Source organism: Notolabrus celidotus, chromosome 15 (assembly GCF_009762535.1).
Source record: "Notolabrus celidotus isolate fNotCel1 chromosome 15, fNotCel1.pri, whole genome shotgun sequence".
NCBI classification, from domain to species: Eukaryota; Metazoa; Chordata; class Actinopteri; order Labriformes; family Labridae; genus Notolabrus; species Notolabrus celidotus.
The window spans coordinates 23840434-23857572 of NC_048286.1; the positions used below are offsets into that span (position 1 = coordinate 23840434).

Consider the following 17139-nt stretch of genomic DNA (forward strand, 5'->3'; position numbering starts at 1 on the left):
ACATAGGATTAGATTACTTAAAACTGCACTCAGTGGAAACAGACACATAATCGTACAGTTCGACTACACACACACACACAGACACAGACAGAGAGAGACACACACACACACACACACACACACACACACACACACACACACACACACACACACACAGACTCACATTCCAGTCCAGTGAGGTGACGTCTTTGTTGCTTGGTACGTCCTGGCCTCCTTCCCTTATGCAGTGCCTCAGAACCAGCTGGGTGGATCCGCCTGTGCTGTTCTCACTTAGGTTCCAGATCCGTGCTGTTGAGTCCCCGGACCTGCAACACACAGACACACCAACATGAGGCACAACACAGCTTTCATTTGAGATATCAGCTCTGATTTGGTTTGATACTGACCATGGTTGCTCTTGGACTACTATTTTAAAACATTTTAACCAAAACCTGAACCCAATATCAAATCTAAAACCTGTGTGAAGCCCTGTCAAAGCTTGTCATATCTTCTGGAAAGGAAACATCTTCCACAAGCACAGATCTCATTAACGTTTGAGTGGGTTGTGTGGGTATTTGACCCTCATGCAGCTCCTCTCAAATTAAAAGGACTGCAACACTAGACACAGCTTCTCGCTTCATTTTCATTTTCACTATGAGAGGTGTGCCCTTGACAGAAGGCGTACGCTGAATATTAAACACGTCGATGAACACTCACCTCTTAAGGATTGGCTGTGTGTTTAAATGCACTAAAGCAAGAAAGCTGTGGCTTTGGCCCCTTGAATAGAGGGACTCAATCTGCTCTTTGATTTTGTTTTATTTGGCAGAGTTCAATCACTTCTTTTAACTTGAAGAAAGAAGAAGGAAGAATCAGTTTACAGTGACTTTAAAATCCGGCTGATGGTTTATAAAGCACTGAATGGTTTAGGCCCAAAATACATTGCTGATCTGCTGCTACTTTATGAACCATCTGGACCTTTGAGGTCATCAGGTACTGGTCTGCTTTCAGTCCCAAGAGTCTGAACGAAACATGGTGAAGCAGCGTTTAGTCATTATGCACCACATACCTGGAACAAACTCCATGAAAGCTGTAGGTCTGCTCCAACTCTCACCTCTTTTAAATCAAAGATTAAGACCTTTTTATTTACCACTGCCTTCCAATCTTAGCTTATTTTAAATACTTTAAATGCAAATTTTAAATATACTTTTAATAAATTTCTAATTTTCCTTTTCTTTTCTATGTATTATTATATTTTTCATTTTAATTGTGCTCTTTTATGCTTGTGAATGTTTCCAAAATTTGAATGTAAAGCACATTGAGTTGCCCTTGTGTATGAAATGTGCTATACGAATAAAGTTGCCTTGCCTTACAGTGAAGGAAACTGACACTATGGATTAACACTGAACCCTTAGACTTTGACGAAGGGCTTCAAAAACCCCTCTGGGTGGACACTGATGGTTAAGCAACTTGTCACATAATTAAAAAGAGGGGTTTTCAGTGGGGTTTGGCAAATAAATGCCAATGTTTGTTGCAGCATGCACATCGTTATCACCAGGGTTAAAAACACCAAGCTGTGTTAAAAAACCATCAAATACGTGGGACTGCTCTGTTTTACTCAAGTGATTCATCTTTTTGTGTAAGAACTCCCGAATCATTCAGTTTTAAATTACGAGCAAGAAGCCTTAGTCATGATTTGTTCCTGGAAAAACTTTCTTCATCAAGTAATGTGAGCCATGCTTCTCTCCATAAACACTGCATTGTAACAGATTCTTCTGCGTCTGGAGAGGGATTAATGTCACTGAAACAACAACGGCTTCATTCAGCTGATGTTTGTCTACTGCTGCTCTATGAGGTAAGTTTTTATTATCTACTATGTAAGATGTTTTTTAAGGATACCTTTGTTTTGTAATCCAGTTAGGAAATATTCTGAAAATAGGTCAATAGACCATAGACGATCAAGCTTGATGAATGTCTTATTACAACATCTGTTTATGCATTTCCAAACATTTTGGTCTTCATATTTAAAGGAATAATCCACCCATGACATGACTGATATGTCATAGAAACACTAACGCAAGACTCAGTTCTTTAGTTTTCTTGTCAAAGTGACACTTTTAAACTGTTGTTATACTCTCAACACCCAGCTACCAGTGAAATCAGCCAAGAAGAAGGTGACGATGAGGAGATACTGACCCTGAGGCAAGGAGGTCATTCACTGGGTTCCAGGCACAGATAAAAACTTCAGATTCGTGGCCCCTCAGAACCATGGCTTTACTTTGGGGGATCTCCACGTCTCTGTCCACCTCCATCATCTCTGAGTGGTGATCTACAGGGAAAATGAGAAGAGAACCTTCAACTCAACAGTATTCATTAATAATTGTGGAGTAGTCAATTTGTTTCAATGTTTCCTATTTAAAGGATTCTTGTTCTTGGCAATCAGACGTTCATTTCACAATGGCAGAGGTTCACAAGGACAGTCTGACATCATGTAATTTTCTGTAAACCAGACCAGACCCTCAGCAGTGCACATGTACGTCATGGTCTGATCTCGCTAATTCAAACAGAATGTTGACGCCACAACTTCTCAACAAGACCTCAGCAAACATTACTGCACTGAGTGACCAGCAGCATGAACAGCTGACAGCTGTGCATTTTAAGGTTGTTGAATGATCAACAATGTTTGTACCAAACCGTCGCTTGTCCGTTATACAGCCCATTTGAAAACCCCTACCCCTGAGCAGCTCTCTCATATCTGATTTGGGTTCCTGGTGTGTTATCCAGTCCCTCCAGGAAGTTGCGATATCGCGATCGCAACTATCAACGCAAATTCAACCAATCAGCGCGATTTCTGTGCGGCCTTGCAATTTTATACAATCACTGCAACTTTCCTGCAAATTTGACCAATCACCTTAACCTCAGCCCCTGTACGTCATCGGTTTCGTCATCAATTTCACTTCCTCGTTAGCGGTTGACAAGATGAAGATTTGTCCAACGCAAAAAAAACCAACACATTTACCAACTAATATTTCCACCGAAGTTCGTGCAAGTCAGTTTCCGGATGTTTTACATGAAAGCGGGGGTAAAAGGTCGATAGGCGTGTATCCGTGCTCATGCAGCGGAAGAACACAGGTTTGCGAGGTGCGTCGGAAAATAGTGCCAAAACAAAGAGGGTTTCTGCCGGCAAACTGAATAGCCCCATTTTTTTCTACTGGTGCATGCATTTGCATCGTGATGAGTGCCTGGACCGTATTTTCTTAACTTTAGCAAAATTACGCGAAAAGAGGAGGCCCCGTCCGCGGAGAATTTGGCCTAGCTTGCCTGCTGGTCATCTGGGAATTTTCTCATTGAGGGGGAAGAGCTCATCCACAATCATTGTGGCTAATATAATTTTGTTCCATATCATGTGACAGCTTGTATTGGTATGACAATAAAAAACCTTGAATCCTTGAATAGCAGGAGCACTAGTGTAATGTAACTCATACGACATCACTTCAAAAAACTGAAATATCCCTTTAACTTAGTGTCTCCATCTTATGTCAACAAACATATTCAGCAAGTTAAAAAAAAATACTTGACATAACCAGCTATTAGTATAGCTAATGCAAGCCCAATATCAAGTGGCTCAATGAAAGTAGCTTTTCAACATCTAAAGAGAAAGTTGGCTCGACATGTAACACAAGTCTTTCCAATGGTAATCGAGTTATGGCAATGCTGATATAGCAAAGGGGTGGTGACTGACTAGGACTGAGAGATGCTTGGCTAAAGCAATGACACATCCTTAAAGACCATTCATGTTATAGAAATAAGTGTAAACACATTTTCTGTTCATTACAATCTAGTTTAAATTCACATCTCTGAGAAAATGCATGGTGAAAAATAGAGTTCCAGATTACCGAGGTGAGTATCCAACAAACTATAGAAATCAGTTCCATTACGTCAAAGATATGCCACCTTATATTTTTTCCACACTGAAGCAGAAGGAAACACGTGTTGTTAGAGGGCTGATACAGAGATTGATTACATCCATGAGCCAACTTACTGGCTAAGGCGTGGGATCCGTTTTCCTCCCCGTTGGCAGCTCCCTCCCCGTTCTTGGTACTTCCCTGGGGGCCTGTGCTGCTGCCACTTCCTGCTGCCGCCTGCTGCTGAGCCAGCTTGTCCCTGTAGGCCTGCTGCCTGGTCTGGACTACATCTGGCATTACAGCGTCAATCAGAGACAGCGACTCGATGGGCCGTCCGTCGAATAAGGTTCCATCCTGCGGTAGAGAACAGCATGAAGCCTCGTATTTCACTTTATACATTGAATTCAACATTTAGAACTCTGAGTTGGATGTGCAGCTCTATCTGCCAGTTCATTGTAAAGTTACACTTATGTGGAGTCTGACCTCATTGATGCTGACTTCAGCCTCCACATACTGCAGGCCCTTCTGGATGATGGAGATGAGGGCAGCAGGGGGCACCAGGGCTCCATTGATGTTAGACTGGCTGATGTGGCTCTCTATGCCAAAGGTGAACGCTGAGTGGGAGAAGCCTGAAGGAGGTGTGGGTAATTTGGAAAATGGGATGGAGATGAAGTTCAATAAGCTGGTCGAGAGAAGTGGTGAATAAAATAACATTTTACATATGAGTTAAAAAAGCAGCTATTCTGAGAAGTGTGACAAATAAAGATATTTTGTTGGGCTTACCTGACTCTTGCAGGTATCTGTAAACCAGGAAATTGACCTCATCACTGCTTATGCTCATTTTGAGTCCTGGCGATTAAACCATTGGGTTAGCACAGGATAGGAGCCTGTAAAAGAAACCACAAAGCAGCCTTATTTAAGAGATGATGGTCGGGCCCTATGATTTCCGTGTTGGCCGCTTCGACATGTTGTGTATTTCGGGAGGGGGCGGGTGAGTGTTTGTGAGGAGATGCACGTGTGGTGCCACAAATAAGCGGTCCCCTGAAACATTTCTCCAGACAAACGTTCCTTCTCCTCATGATGTCACTGGGCGATGGGAAACCTAAATGGAGAGAGATGGTACCTCACAAAGACTAGCTGGTCCTACTATTAGAATACTTGTCCTTAGGCAATTACTTATGATGAGCTGATGTTTACAATGTTACAGTGGCCACGGTCACATGCTGATTTTTAAATTCAGAATTAATTATTCAGAATTAAATAATTCAGAATTAAAGTTTTCTCCTTCGCATTTACATGGAAATAGTAATTCCGAATTGAGGTTTACGTGGAAAACACTTTTAATCGTCTTTATTCAAATCTGCTTAAGGTCTGGGGGTTGGGAAGGGTTCTGATTGGACAGGGGCGGGTGTGACGTATTTACGTTTACCAGAAGAAAACAGACTCCAGTTCCTGCTTCTTTTATTTTCGGTTACAACATGGAAGACCACACGAGTGACAAGTCCCTCGATTAACTTGAACGCTACAGCTTAAAAAAGGTCCACATTTTTATGCTTCCGTCCATCAACTCTTTTCATGATATCCATTTCTTCAAAGGCTCCTATTAAATAAATAGTCTCGGCTCGAGTCCAACACTTGGCCATCCTGGAATATGTGCCCGCCCGCCAGTGCGGAATATGTGCGTCATCGCGACAGGACAAGGGAAAGAGCATGCACAGAATGACCAGAATTAATTTAAAGCGGAATGAGCGTATACATGATCGAGGAATTATACAGTTTGGATTTAAAATCAGAATAAACCAGCCACTTACTTCGGATTTAAGTTTAATTCTGAATGGTCATTTTCATTCGGAATTAGGTGTTTACATGGTCATTTTTAATCTTTTTAAAGAGGATTTAATTTTAATTCTGAATTAAAGAGGAATTAAAAGTCTCATGTAGCCGGCTAAGGAGCTTGAAAGTTTTGGAGCATTTTTCCAAAATAAAAGAGAAAAAGAATGTGCAATGCAAAATCTGCAAGGCAGATGCCTGGCAGTACGATGGCGAGGCACGAGCATCTGAAAAGGAAGCAGGTCATGGCTGATTCAATTTCTGACGAAGAGGGACAGCTAATTGGCTAGATAGCTGCTAACATTAACGTCAACAGTGAGCTATTTATTTAGTATTCATAGTACAACTATACTTAGTGCATAGTTTTTGGTTCCATTTAACAATGCACTAAACATTTACAGCTCAAAATGCTTAAGGCCAGAGTTGTGCCTTCATTTTATTTTGCACTATCACATTAAAACATGTCAGAAATGCTGCTACAAGCTGCAAAGTTCATTAAAAGTTCACATGCACGAGCGCCGCTGACTTGCGACCATATGATGGTGACTGATTCAAAACCGGTCCTCACCAAAACATTATCATAGTGAAAGTTAAAAACACAAACAAACATGGCTGCTGTTAGTACTCACAACTGTCATGCTAGCATTATCCAGTTGTACTGGTGACATGACATCAGGAGAAAAGTTAGAACACATATAATACTGTAACAGCTCTACTGTTTGTTAAACGTGTTCAGTGTAGGTGTTCTTAATTCCTACAGTGCTGACAGTCAGTGAAGTCATCAGGAGAGGTGTAGAGTGTGTGAGCGGGAGAGAGGAGAGACAAGAGGAGAAGTTCTTCATTCATTCAAACATTGATTGTTGCTTTGTTGGTTGGAGTGATCACGGTCGACAGTGACCAGTTATCGTCATCCCTACAGCGTCTGGATGGACGCTACAATACATATACATTTCTGTAGGACTTACTAAATGTCATTAATTCTTTTGCTTGTCAGAGCCCCCGTGGTGAGAGCTTTTTAGACTCTGATCCGGACTACAGTCCTGAGTAAAGCACCTCATCGGGTCAGAGGGGACAGGCCCGAGGTCGAGGGAGAGGGGCAGTCAGTAGAGTCAGGGGAAGCAGAGGCAGGGGTCTCGGAGAAGTGCACGCTGGGGAAATGTACGCGCAGGAGGCGGACAGAACGGCAGGACGGGATTTGATTGGTTTAAAATTTGGGGACCCAAAAAAGGTGATTGGTTGGTGTTTTCCCCGGTTTACTCCGGCTGTAGATCTAAATCTGATTACCAACCCCAGCTTTAATTGTCTATATTTTTAGTTAGCACATACCTTGAACACTTCAAGCTGGAAACGAATGATGGTTATATAAGAGCAGCTGCATGCTGGTGCGATTATCTGCAATTTACGTATGATCCGATTAGTCGACTAATCACAAAAATAACCAGTGACTTGTCGATTACCAAAATAATCGTTTGTGGCGGCCCTAGTTTACATTCAGTTATTTATTATACTTGAAACCATGTACAACTATAAGCACTTTGTACTTATAGCACTTATTGGTCGTTGTTATGTTACAACATTATGTTTTGACTTGAAATACTGGGCAAAAGTGTGCAATGATGTGTTGCATCAATGAATTTATGGATTTTTGCATTTCATCACTGACACAAAATGCACACACTACATGGTGGTCAAATAAGTGTAAAGGGTAAAAAACAGAATTCTTAAAAATGTAAAAAGGAAAAAAAACAGAATTTGGAAAAAAACAAACAGATTTCATAGGGCCCTACTTATTTAAGAGATGATAGTATTACACACCATAGAAGGGGGCTGAAAGGAGGTTTGAGTAATATCTTCATCACTCATGCATTAACATCCCACAGGAGGATTAATGGAGAGTAAAAGAAAGATGACGTGCTGGGGCACTGAGCCAGGTGTAATCGAGAGCTGGCACACACACGCAGGATGTTGTTACACTACGAGCAAACGACGTAGCTCATTACCAAACTGGCACACACAATGAAAACTGAGAAGAGGAAGAGGTTAAAAAAAAACATCACCTTGTTTGACCTACATCCCACACTGCTGCACAGAGAAGTACACAAACTGTGATCTGCTATTTGATAAATAATAACTCTTCATTTTTTTGACTTGTGTCAGCCGCAGAAGCTCCCTGGCTCCAGGCTGGGCACCAGTTTCCAATCATTAACCTACAACTGGAAATAATTACCAGCCATGTTCATGAGGCAGGCGGGCTGGTTCTGGCCTCAAACGTCTGGAATAGACGGGCTCTAAACCTTAGCAATAACAGATCCAACGGTGCTTATGCAGAACCCACACTGTTTAAACAGGACTGTGGAAATAAACAAGGGGTCTGGACGGGGGACAGAACTTCTACTGTTTCCATCATGCCAGCCCGCTGAAAAAGTCAACAAGCCTCCTGCCGCATCCCAGCGGCTGAGATCCAAGACCAACTGAACAAGAGGCCTGGAATCTGGTGTAAGCCCTTCAGCTATCCTAACAAGGAGGTCAGAAAAATCCTCACAGCTTAGATTTCTTACACACTGAGATACACGCTGCCACCAGAAATCAGCAAATGCTTTTAAGGATCAAAACATCAAGACGTCTGTTTACGATGACACTAACACTGAGTAATGATCTCTCGGCCTCAAACACGGTAGGATCTCAACAAAACACATTTCTCACTCCACAAGAAAAGGATGTATCTGCGGAGTGTGTTTTTATGATATGATCTTCTTACTATTTCAGACATTTTATGGGCATCAATTATTGTGCAGAACTGTGACCAGGTGACATTGTTTTCTCTTTCCTCTGCTCTCTGTCTGTTTTTAAACGTAACATGTGTGTTTTGTTGACGGGACCAATAACAAGCGTCAGTAGTTGTCGACCACTTTCCTTCACGTTGTACAGAGCTGTGGATGTGTTTGTACGTTCTTAAAATTAAAAGCACAACCAGTGTGAAACAATTCCATGTTGTTTACTTTACCTGCACTTTCTCTCTTATCCTAAGCTCTATGTCGATCCATCACTGCTGCCCGTTCTCTCAGCGTCTGGATGAAAATACTCATGTGGATCTGTTTTTCTTTTTCATAAGCTTCGGTGCTTTTTGATACAAAGGAACGTAGAAAATAATGGATACTTTCTAAGTACGAGGGCAAAGTATTGAAGCATAGAATATTTTCAAAACTTTATGACCCAATAGTTCTTCAGCATAAAAGGATACTCATTAGCCATAAAATATTACATATAGGGGGCTCACAGTGGCATCAAATTGCTGTCTCCCTATTGTAGGCTTATGCCGACACACTGTCAGTGTACTTATGATTTCTTGATACTCACACACTAGCATTGAAATACAGTAGCAGAAAAGGAGCTTGGTACGGAGGAGAAAGTCTGAGGCTCTGAGTATGAGTTTGTTTTAGGGGTGTAATGATTCTTTTTAACAACGATTTGATTCGATTCACGGTTCGTGGTTGCCGATACGATTGATGAACGATATTGGTTCATTTAGAACGATACGATCCGAAACGATTCAGTGACTTGAAGTCGTTTCAGTAAGTTTTCAGCCAAAAATTCAACCAGTGTGACTGTGAAATAAACACCTTGATACTGGACAGTCCTAGATTCCTGTTGTTTCTTTTAAGGGGATCAGGTATACATTAATCATTGATATAATCAAACAAGGCCTGAGGCTTCTGCAGAGCTGATGTTACCTTGCGCTGCTGCTGCAGCAGGAACGCTGCAAGAGGTGCCTAGACGGTCGGCGTTGTGTGAAATCCCATGGCGCCTCAGTAGGTGGCTAAGATAGATTTGTCGTGTTGCCGTGATACTTTACTTGACCTTTACATATCCTACAAACAGCGAGCGACTAATTTAGAACATCTCCGTCTTTGCAAAAGCCAAAGTGTTTCCACACACTGGACCTTGATGGTGGCTTGATAATTTCTCGCTAGCCGGCTTCTTCTCTGCCATCCGCCATGCTATGTTTTGTTGTCTGCTGACGGGTGGCGATAACGTCACAGACAGGCAGCCTGAATTGAGTAACGTTTAACGTCTTTATCATTAAAAGTGCAAAAAAAATACACATCCATATAAAGTCTGCCGTGCTTAAATCCAATGCGTTATTTCCTAGTATTGATACAATCGATTTATTACTTTTTAAAATGATGTTAGATCGATATATGTCGTCCTGAAGGCCAACTTGCCGAGCACAGATCGATGTAGTCGGATCATAGGAATATAAATCGATACATCGATGTAGAGGATGATTCGTTACACCCCTAGTTTTTTTTTAACCAAGCTGTAAATCTGTTTATTCTTGCTGCAAAGATGGACTTTTCAGATTTGTGTATGTGGTTTCTGCAGACAGCCTCTAGTGGCAGTCAATGAACACGCATGTTTATATATCCAACACTCGTGTTTTGAAAGGCTGCTGGCAAATGTCATCACCACTCAAGTGACGCAAGAGCAGCGAACGAGGTCATAGCTCACTGACAAGAACAGGTCAAGTGTTTCATCTCTCAAACTTGATGTCCAATATTTCACTGTTCATGTACATCAGGGCTGATATGGCGCAGCCCTGATGTACATCAACAAAAGGCAGTTGCACATCACTATTCACATGATTTGGCTTTTAAAAGAAACACACAGCTGAGTCTCCAATAGATACAAGAGTTACACACGTGTAAAAACTATCTCTGCATCTTACTGAATCAAGTTCACTAGATTTGATGAGAAAGCTTGGGACAAAATAGAAGTTAACTGCGATCCTATATCAACAGTGCTGTGAAGTAGCAGTCGTTCTAAGAAGACTTCAGATAGTAGAGCTCTCAAGACATTAAACTCACTGACACCAGTCTCACATTACCACTACTCCAGACTCCATTTGAACTGTGCCAACAAAGATCTCACACTCAGTGAACCTGCATTCCTTTACAAATGACTGACAACACTCATGCGTTAGTAGCAGTAGCAGCATTATGGTGTTCCTGATTTGCATTTATGTGTTGTTATTGGTGGTTTTACCTTGCTCTCTCCCAGAGTTACTCCTTTTCCTTTTCAGCTACCAACTTAAAACTACCATTCAACCTTAAACATGTCACAACTATTGATTCTGAGTTATAGTTACAACCAACCAGATAGTGTTGGGTAGTTAATAAGAGTAAATAAGACAGTTGTGTGAACTAAATTAGAGAGATTGTAGCAACAACTTATGCTACTTGAAATCCAATCTTATTACTCGGCCATACCTGCCAACATTGGACTGTGAAAAATAGGGAGATTTTCTGGAGTATCGTAAAATCAGCCTATACCCAGCAACCCCGTCCATATTTCACCCAGAACTGCAGATTAAAGGTGACATATCATGCAAAATCGACTTTTTAATGTTTCTCTACCCGAATATGTGTCCCTGGCATGTCTACAAACCCCCCAAAAATTAAAAAAAACAAAACATTCTGCCCCTGTTCTGATTTCTCCACCTTCCTATAAATGTGTGCTGAAACGAGCCATTTCAGTTTTCCGTGTTTTTCACACGCCATAACAATATCCGGTCTGTAACGGAAGTCAGAGCTCAGAACTTGTTAAGCCCATATACTGTATAAAATACAACTCAACCTCTCCCCCGTTTTTCATTATCTGCACACGTGTGCTAACAAGGAGCTTCGGAGGGAGGCATGCTAGTTGCAGGCTGTCTTAATAAACACAAAGGTCGGTTTTACTCCCCACCTCTGCAGGTTTGAAGATCTAGTGGATGATTTTTATTTTTCATGGAAAAGTGCTAGCGCTAGTTAGCATAGCCACACAGCTACATGTTCGTCGCTGTGTACCAAGACACACGTCGACATACTGACATATAAAACAACAAGAAACACAAAATCTGTGACCAATCCTTCAGAAAGGTCCTGCTGCAGGCGCCTCTCCGTCAGGATCAGATTCTGGATCAGATAGGTTGAAGTAACGCGGGTCTGTGAGCAGCCGTGTTTATTCAGCCAACATGTAAACATTAGATCAACGTGCTGGAGAGCCGAGGTCAGAGAGCTCATTCTCATTTAAAGGCACAGACACAGAAAACAGCCTGTTCTGAGCAGGGCTGAAAAAGATGGGTTTACAGGCATACCAAATCTGATTTCAAAGTGTTTTTTTGAGAAATAAACTTTAAAGATATTTTTGGGGACCTCTCAGACCAATATATTATGATGAAAAAGAGCATAATATGTCACCTTCAATACATTTAATAAACTGATATGTAAGTCAAATAATTTAAATGTCTCTTAATTTCAAGGTTTTCTCTAAAATAGAGCAATGAAAACATACAAAATAAAAAAAATCCATGTCTTACAAATATGACAAAATTCATGTTGAAGAGTGAGAGTAGAGTGAGCCACTGCAGTGAGGAGTAACACACATATTCGAAGTAGAGGGGTTTGCGTTTTATTAACATTTTTTTTATGTTAATACCATTATAGTATAGTATCAATGCAGGAGTCTCTGTAACATGAAATACATCTCTATGTGCTTTTTAAAGTCATTTATCTGGGTCCTTTAAATCATATTTATTATCTACAGCTAAATGTTATCTGACCTACAGTAACCTCTGCATCCTCAGCCTCTGCTGCTTTCTGCTCTTTATTTAAAGAAGGAAGAGATTTCCTCTGCATCTCCACCTGAGGTTATGAGGTAGAGTTTAGTGATTTAATAACTTCACCTGTGACATTGTGATAGTTACACTGTCAGCACTCTTCCATCAGATTCACACAGCTCTAAACTCTCCTGATGAACTTTAAAGAGGATGCTGTAGGGCTGTACGATAAATCGATTTAATCGATTAATCGCATTTTTGGTTTCAAGCGATTTAAAATAGATTCTAGATTTTCTCTGTGACCTCCTCCGCAAAGTTATATTGTGTTTGAATTCAATGTTAGCGAAACTACATAATGCACTTTTAAAGAAAAGTTTACAGTTTGCACTTTTTTTAAGGTACAGTGTGTGGACATAGGACTATTTAGCAATGTCTTAACAGTCAGATTTTAGACTGAAACACATCCTTGCCCACTCCTCCTTTGAAACAACAGTGGCCTTCAATGAAAATAAGTTCCTGTAATGCATGATAAGTATGATACTCCATTTGTCAAGTTTTCACAATCAAAAAAGGAATATCAGTACAATGAATATTGTTTCCCATTCCTACCAAGCCTGTTCTGTCACTACTGCACACTGTACCTTTAAGGGGAAATTCAGTTTGCCTTTGTCAAATCTTATTGATAAAATTAAATCAAAACTTGTTGTTAGTCATTTGCAGTTTTCTTTTTTCAGGAGAAAAACACAAAATCGATTAAAATCGTAAATTGAGATTTTTGTAAAAAAGTTGGGGATTTCATTCCTAGGCCATATCGCCCAGCCCTAGGATGCTGCGCAAATTTGTCTAATGAACACTTCAGCTACCGGTGTCACAGATCTACCTGTCTTCAGTACATGTGTGTCTGTGTTTACCTGCTGTCAGAAACAATCTCATGCAGTCTTCTGGATCAAACCATCTACGGGGAGAGGAGGGGTGAATGTTTTTTGGGGTTTGGATATAAAGCTCAAATAGAGGACTTCTTGAAAAATAAGTTGAGGAACACTCATTTGATTGACATCAACGTGAAATAGGGAGATTGTCGGGAGAAATAACAACTCGGGAGTACAGCGGGAGAACAAGTTAAAAAGCAATAGACTCCCGCCTAAATCAGGAGTGTTGGCAGGTCTGCAGGGTGGTTTGGCACTAGTAAGGAAGACTACAACTTTTTGGAGACCTATGTGATACTAAATGATAGCGTTGGCGGATCAGTTCTTGTCCCGCCCCCCCCCCGAATACCCGCCCCCCTCTTCTGGTTTTGAGTCTGAATGCTTTGGAGAAATGTATAGTTCTTTGATGTCATAGACAGCGCTGAAAGAACATAGTAACAGAGAAAGGTAAAGCAATATATACAGATTTATAAGGAAAAGCAAAAAAAGAGACACAGTACCCATGTGATCAAGATGTCTTCAGATGCACATCATGGCTCTGTTGTCCTCAGCAAGAACTCTGAGCTCCTGAAAGAAAGAAATAGAAACTGAATTACGTCACAACATTGAAACATACTTAAGTTACATCAGGATCACAGACACAGTCAAGTTCTATTTAATTCAATTTGCCAATGCAGCATTACTATCAATCATTTAAAATATGTTTTTTTTACATTTATGTCTTGGCTATAGAAAAGGCTTTTTGCACATATATAAATATATGTATTCAACGCAAGATTGAACTACACAAGAACTATACAAACCAGGCTAATAATTGACAGAGAATATAGTTCTCTATCAATGCTGTGACAATGTACCTACATTAGAGCAGACAGTTTAGCAGCTGTGTGTGAGTGAGTGGGTGAAAAGGCAGCTGGGGGAAAGTGTTATGAACAAAGGGGTGTGTCACCAAACAAATGACAGGAACTGTGTCAGGACTGCAATAAGCCAGAACTGTCATGTCTTAATGCTTTGCACGTTGTAGCTGACTCTGGTGGATGTCAGTTGAATGGATGGCATGTATTTTTATTATATGCAGGAGATGTCTAAAATTAGATTATGAGCCAGAATTGTGTTGTTTTAGCTTACTTTCTCTGATGCTTCATTTTCTTTACTCATGTTTATATTTGCTGTGTCGCCATTTCGGTGTAAATGTTTCCATGTTGGGCCCTGAGCTGGCCCTGCTGCAGTCAGGTATTTCGTGCAAATTCATAGGGGTGTAACGATTCATCCACTACATCGATGTATCGATTTATATTCCTATGATCCGACTACATTGATCTGTGCTCGGCAAGTTGGCCTTCCGGACGACTTATAATGATCTAACATCGTTTTATAAAAGGTAATAAATCGATTGTATCGATACTAGGAAATGACGCACTGGATTTAAGCATGGCAGACTTTATATGGATGTGTTTTTTACACTTTTAATGATAAAGATGTTAATCGTTACTCAATTCAGGCTGCCTGTCTGTGACGACATCGTCACGCGCCAGCAGACAACAAAACAAAGCGAGGCGGATGGCAGAGGAGAGGCCGGTGAGCCAGAAATGATGAAGCCATCATTGCGGTTCAGCGTGTGGAAACACTTTGGCTTTTGCAAAGACAGAGATGTTCTAAATAAGTCGCTCGCTGTTTGTAGGGTATGTAAAGTTCACATTAAGTACCACAGCAACACGACACATCTATCCAACCACCTACTAAAGGCTGATTTATACTTCTGCGTTGACCCTACGAGCACCACATACTTGTGCGTCGATGTGTCCGTGTCGCGCAACAATTCTCAGCCGAAACGCTTGAGGGCAGTGCGGTCTCTCTGATAACCGATCGCCCGCTTTAGGCCCCGCTACGATCTCTGTTTACTTTTCCACAGAGATTCCGAGCGTGTTCTGTTAATCTACAGCTGATACATGCTGCTGTTCATCATACAGACATGATTACATGAAGAATAGAGAGGAGGAGATGAAATACATGGCCGATGAGCGGGGATCCCGTAAGTGATGTAAATGCGGGAAATACAATGCCGCCAAGCGGACCAATCACATGGCTTGTGGTCCGCGTCAACTCAACGGGTAGTTACATTTTGGAGGAGGTGCACATCAGCTACGTGCGTAGGCCTCTGCTTAGGGAAGGGAGCTCCGCGGACCTCCGGCGTAGGCTACGTTGTTGATTCGACGCAGAAGTATAAATCAGCCTTAAGGCGCCATGGGGTTTCACACAACGCCGTCCGTCCAGTCACCTCTTGCAGCGTTCTCGCTAGGACTGTCCAGTATCAAGGTATTTATTTCACAATCATACTGGTTGAATTTTTGGCTGAAAAGTTACTGAATCAACTTCAAGTCACTGAATCGTTCTGGATTGTGTTGTTCTAAATGAACCAATATCGTTCTTTTAATCGTATCGGCAAACACGAATCGTGTTACATATCGAATCGTTGTTGAAAAGACTCATTACGCCCCTACACATCCAATAAGCTTCAATGAAAGTTATGCCACCACACCAATATACCGGTTGCAAAATTAGCAAAATAGCATGGCACCCCCCACCCCCCATACATACGATGGATACTGCATGGTATGAACTACACTGGTTACATTAATACGCACAGGTCTAAGCAAGCGATATAACCTGCCCCAGTTTAAAGCAATGGGTGAAAACACAGTTTACTCTGATGGAAGTTTAACAAAAAGCTGCTATAATGCAACTTTGCAAACTACTCCTGTTGTGTGGACGCGGGCTGACAACTGTTCACATGTCACGGGTCTCTGAGTGGATGAATGGTACAGTATACACACATAATTATAATCAGAACCAAAACTAGGTCACAAATTAACTACTTTGCACCATATGTGTCTTTGCCTCCCTATCTCATGTAAGAGAAACGTAGCTATTTGAAGCCCATTTAATAAACACGGTGCCATAACTTGGTAACGTTAGCTCACAAGCTAACATGAGACTTCTCCTTAGTTCTGCCTTGTCGGCGGCTGAACCGTCACCACACATCATGCTAGTTAGACAAAGCAGTCAAACAATCTGCTTTAGATTTGATGCGGGTCGACTATAATTAGCAGTAATGTGGGTGACGTTTGCAACTGTTTTCCGGTTCGTACTTCAAGTTAGCTTCTTTGATAAAACAACTTTGCTATGTGGCGTGAAATCGTGAGCTTGCTAACCAGCTAACAAGCTAGCTAGCTTCATGGCTAACTAGCATGCTAAGCTAATGACAGTGTTGCTGTAATCTCGTACCTACTTGGAAAAAACCTTTCAATGGACGATATCTTCCACAGCTCGTTTGTTCGAGTCAGACCATATTTGATCGCTTAAGAAAAACAGATAATTTCCCCATACACATTAAACTATCGTGAGGTTATAATATTTAAACTGAAGCCAGGCGGTAAGAAGCCAGCAACGGCTTCAGACACTCGACACAGTGGAGTGACCTGCCATGCGGAAATGAGCTGCCGCCTGTAACTACTGTTGTTTCAAAGCGCCGCTCTGAAGCTCAATGTAACAGAGATGGGATTTATGGCTCTTTGAAGGGAACCGGATCTTCAGGAGCCGGTCCTTTCAAAAGAGCCGTTCAAAAGACTGGCTCATTGTTATATTTAATTATTTATTTATTTATTTATTTATTAGAAGTCAACCAGGGGTAACTCGTTTTTATCAAGGAAACAATCACTGATTATAAGATAAGATTTGGATCAGAATAATTCAGATTTACACATCCCACCAATATATATACTCTATTATTGGGAATTATTCTGAAATATTGATTATAATTTAATTTGGCAGTGTAAACACTCCATAAAATGGTGCCATATATCCCCATGCCAGTGAGATCACTATTTTGAATTTTCTCTCACCT

General features: G+C 41.1%; 1 protein-coding gene across 6 annotated transcripts in view; it reads right to left on the bottom strand.

The window, feature by feature from the left end:
• tbl1xr1b (tbl1x receptor 1b) overlaps positions 1-16742 on the bottom strand; it is a 29460-nt gene extending 12718 nt beyond the window's left edge. The window contains exons 1-8 of one of the 6 annotated variants that reach the window (XM_034703206.1): positions 16525-16741; positions 13736-13802; positions 13221-13264; positions 4665-4768; positions 4365-4510; positions 4019-4235; positions 2173-2305; positions 164-305 (exon numbers count right to left, since the gene is read on the bottom strand). In XM_034703206.1, the coding sequence (XP_034559097.1) occupies positions 164-305; positions 2173-2305; positions 4019-4235; positions 4365-4510; positions 4665-4722 (696 nt within the window). In that variant the 5' untranslated portion in view covers positions 4723-4768; positions 13221-13264; positions 13736-13802; positions 16525-16741. Of the gene's footprint in view, positions 1-163; positions 306-2172; positions 2306-4018; positions 4236-4364; positions 4564-4664; positions 4769-13220; positions 13265-13735; positions 13803-16520 lie in introns of all 6 variants that reach the window. The other 5 variants (XM_034703207.1, XM_034703204.1, XM_034703205.1 and 2 more) reach the window with 5 other exon arrangements.
• Between the last annotated feature and the right edge of the window lie 397 nt (positions 16743-17139).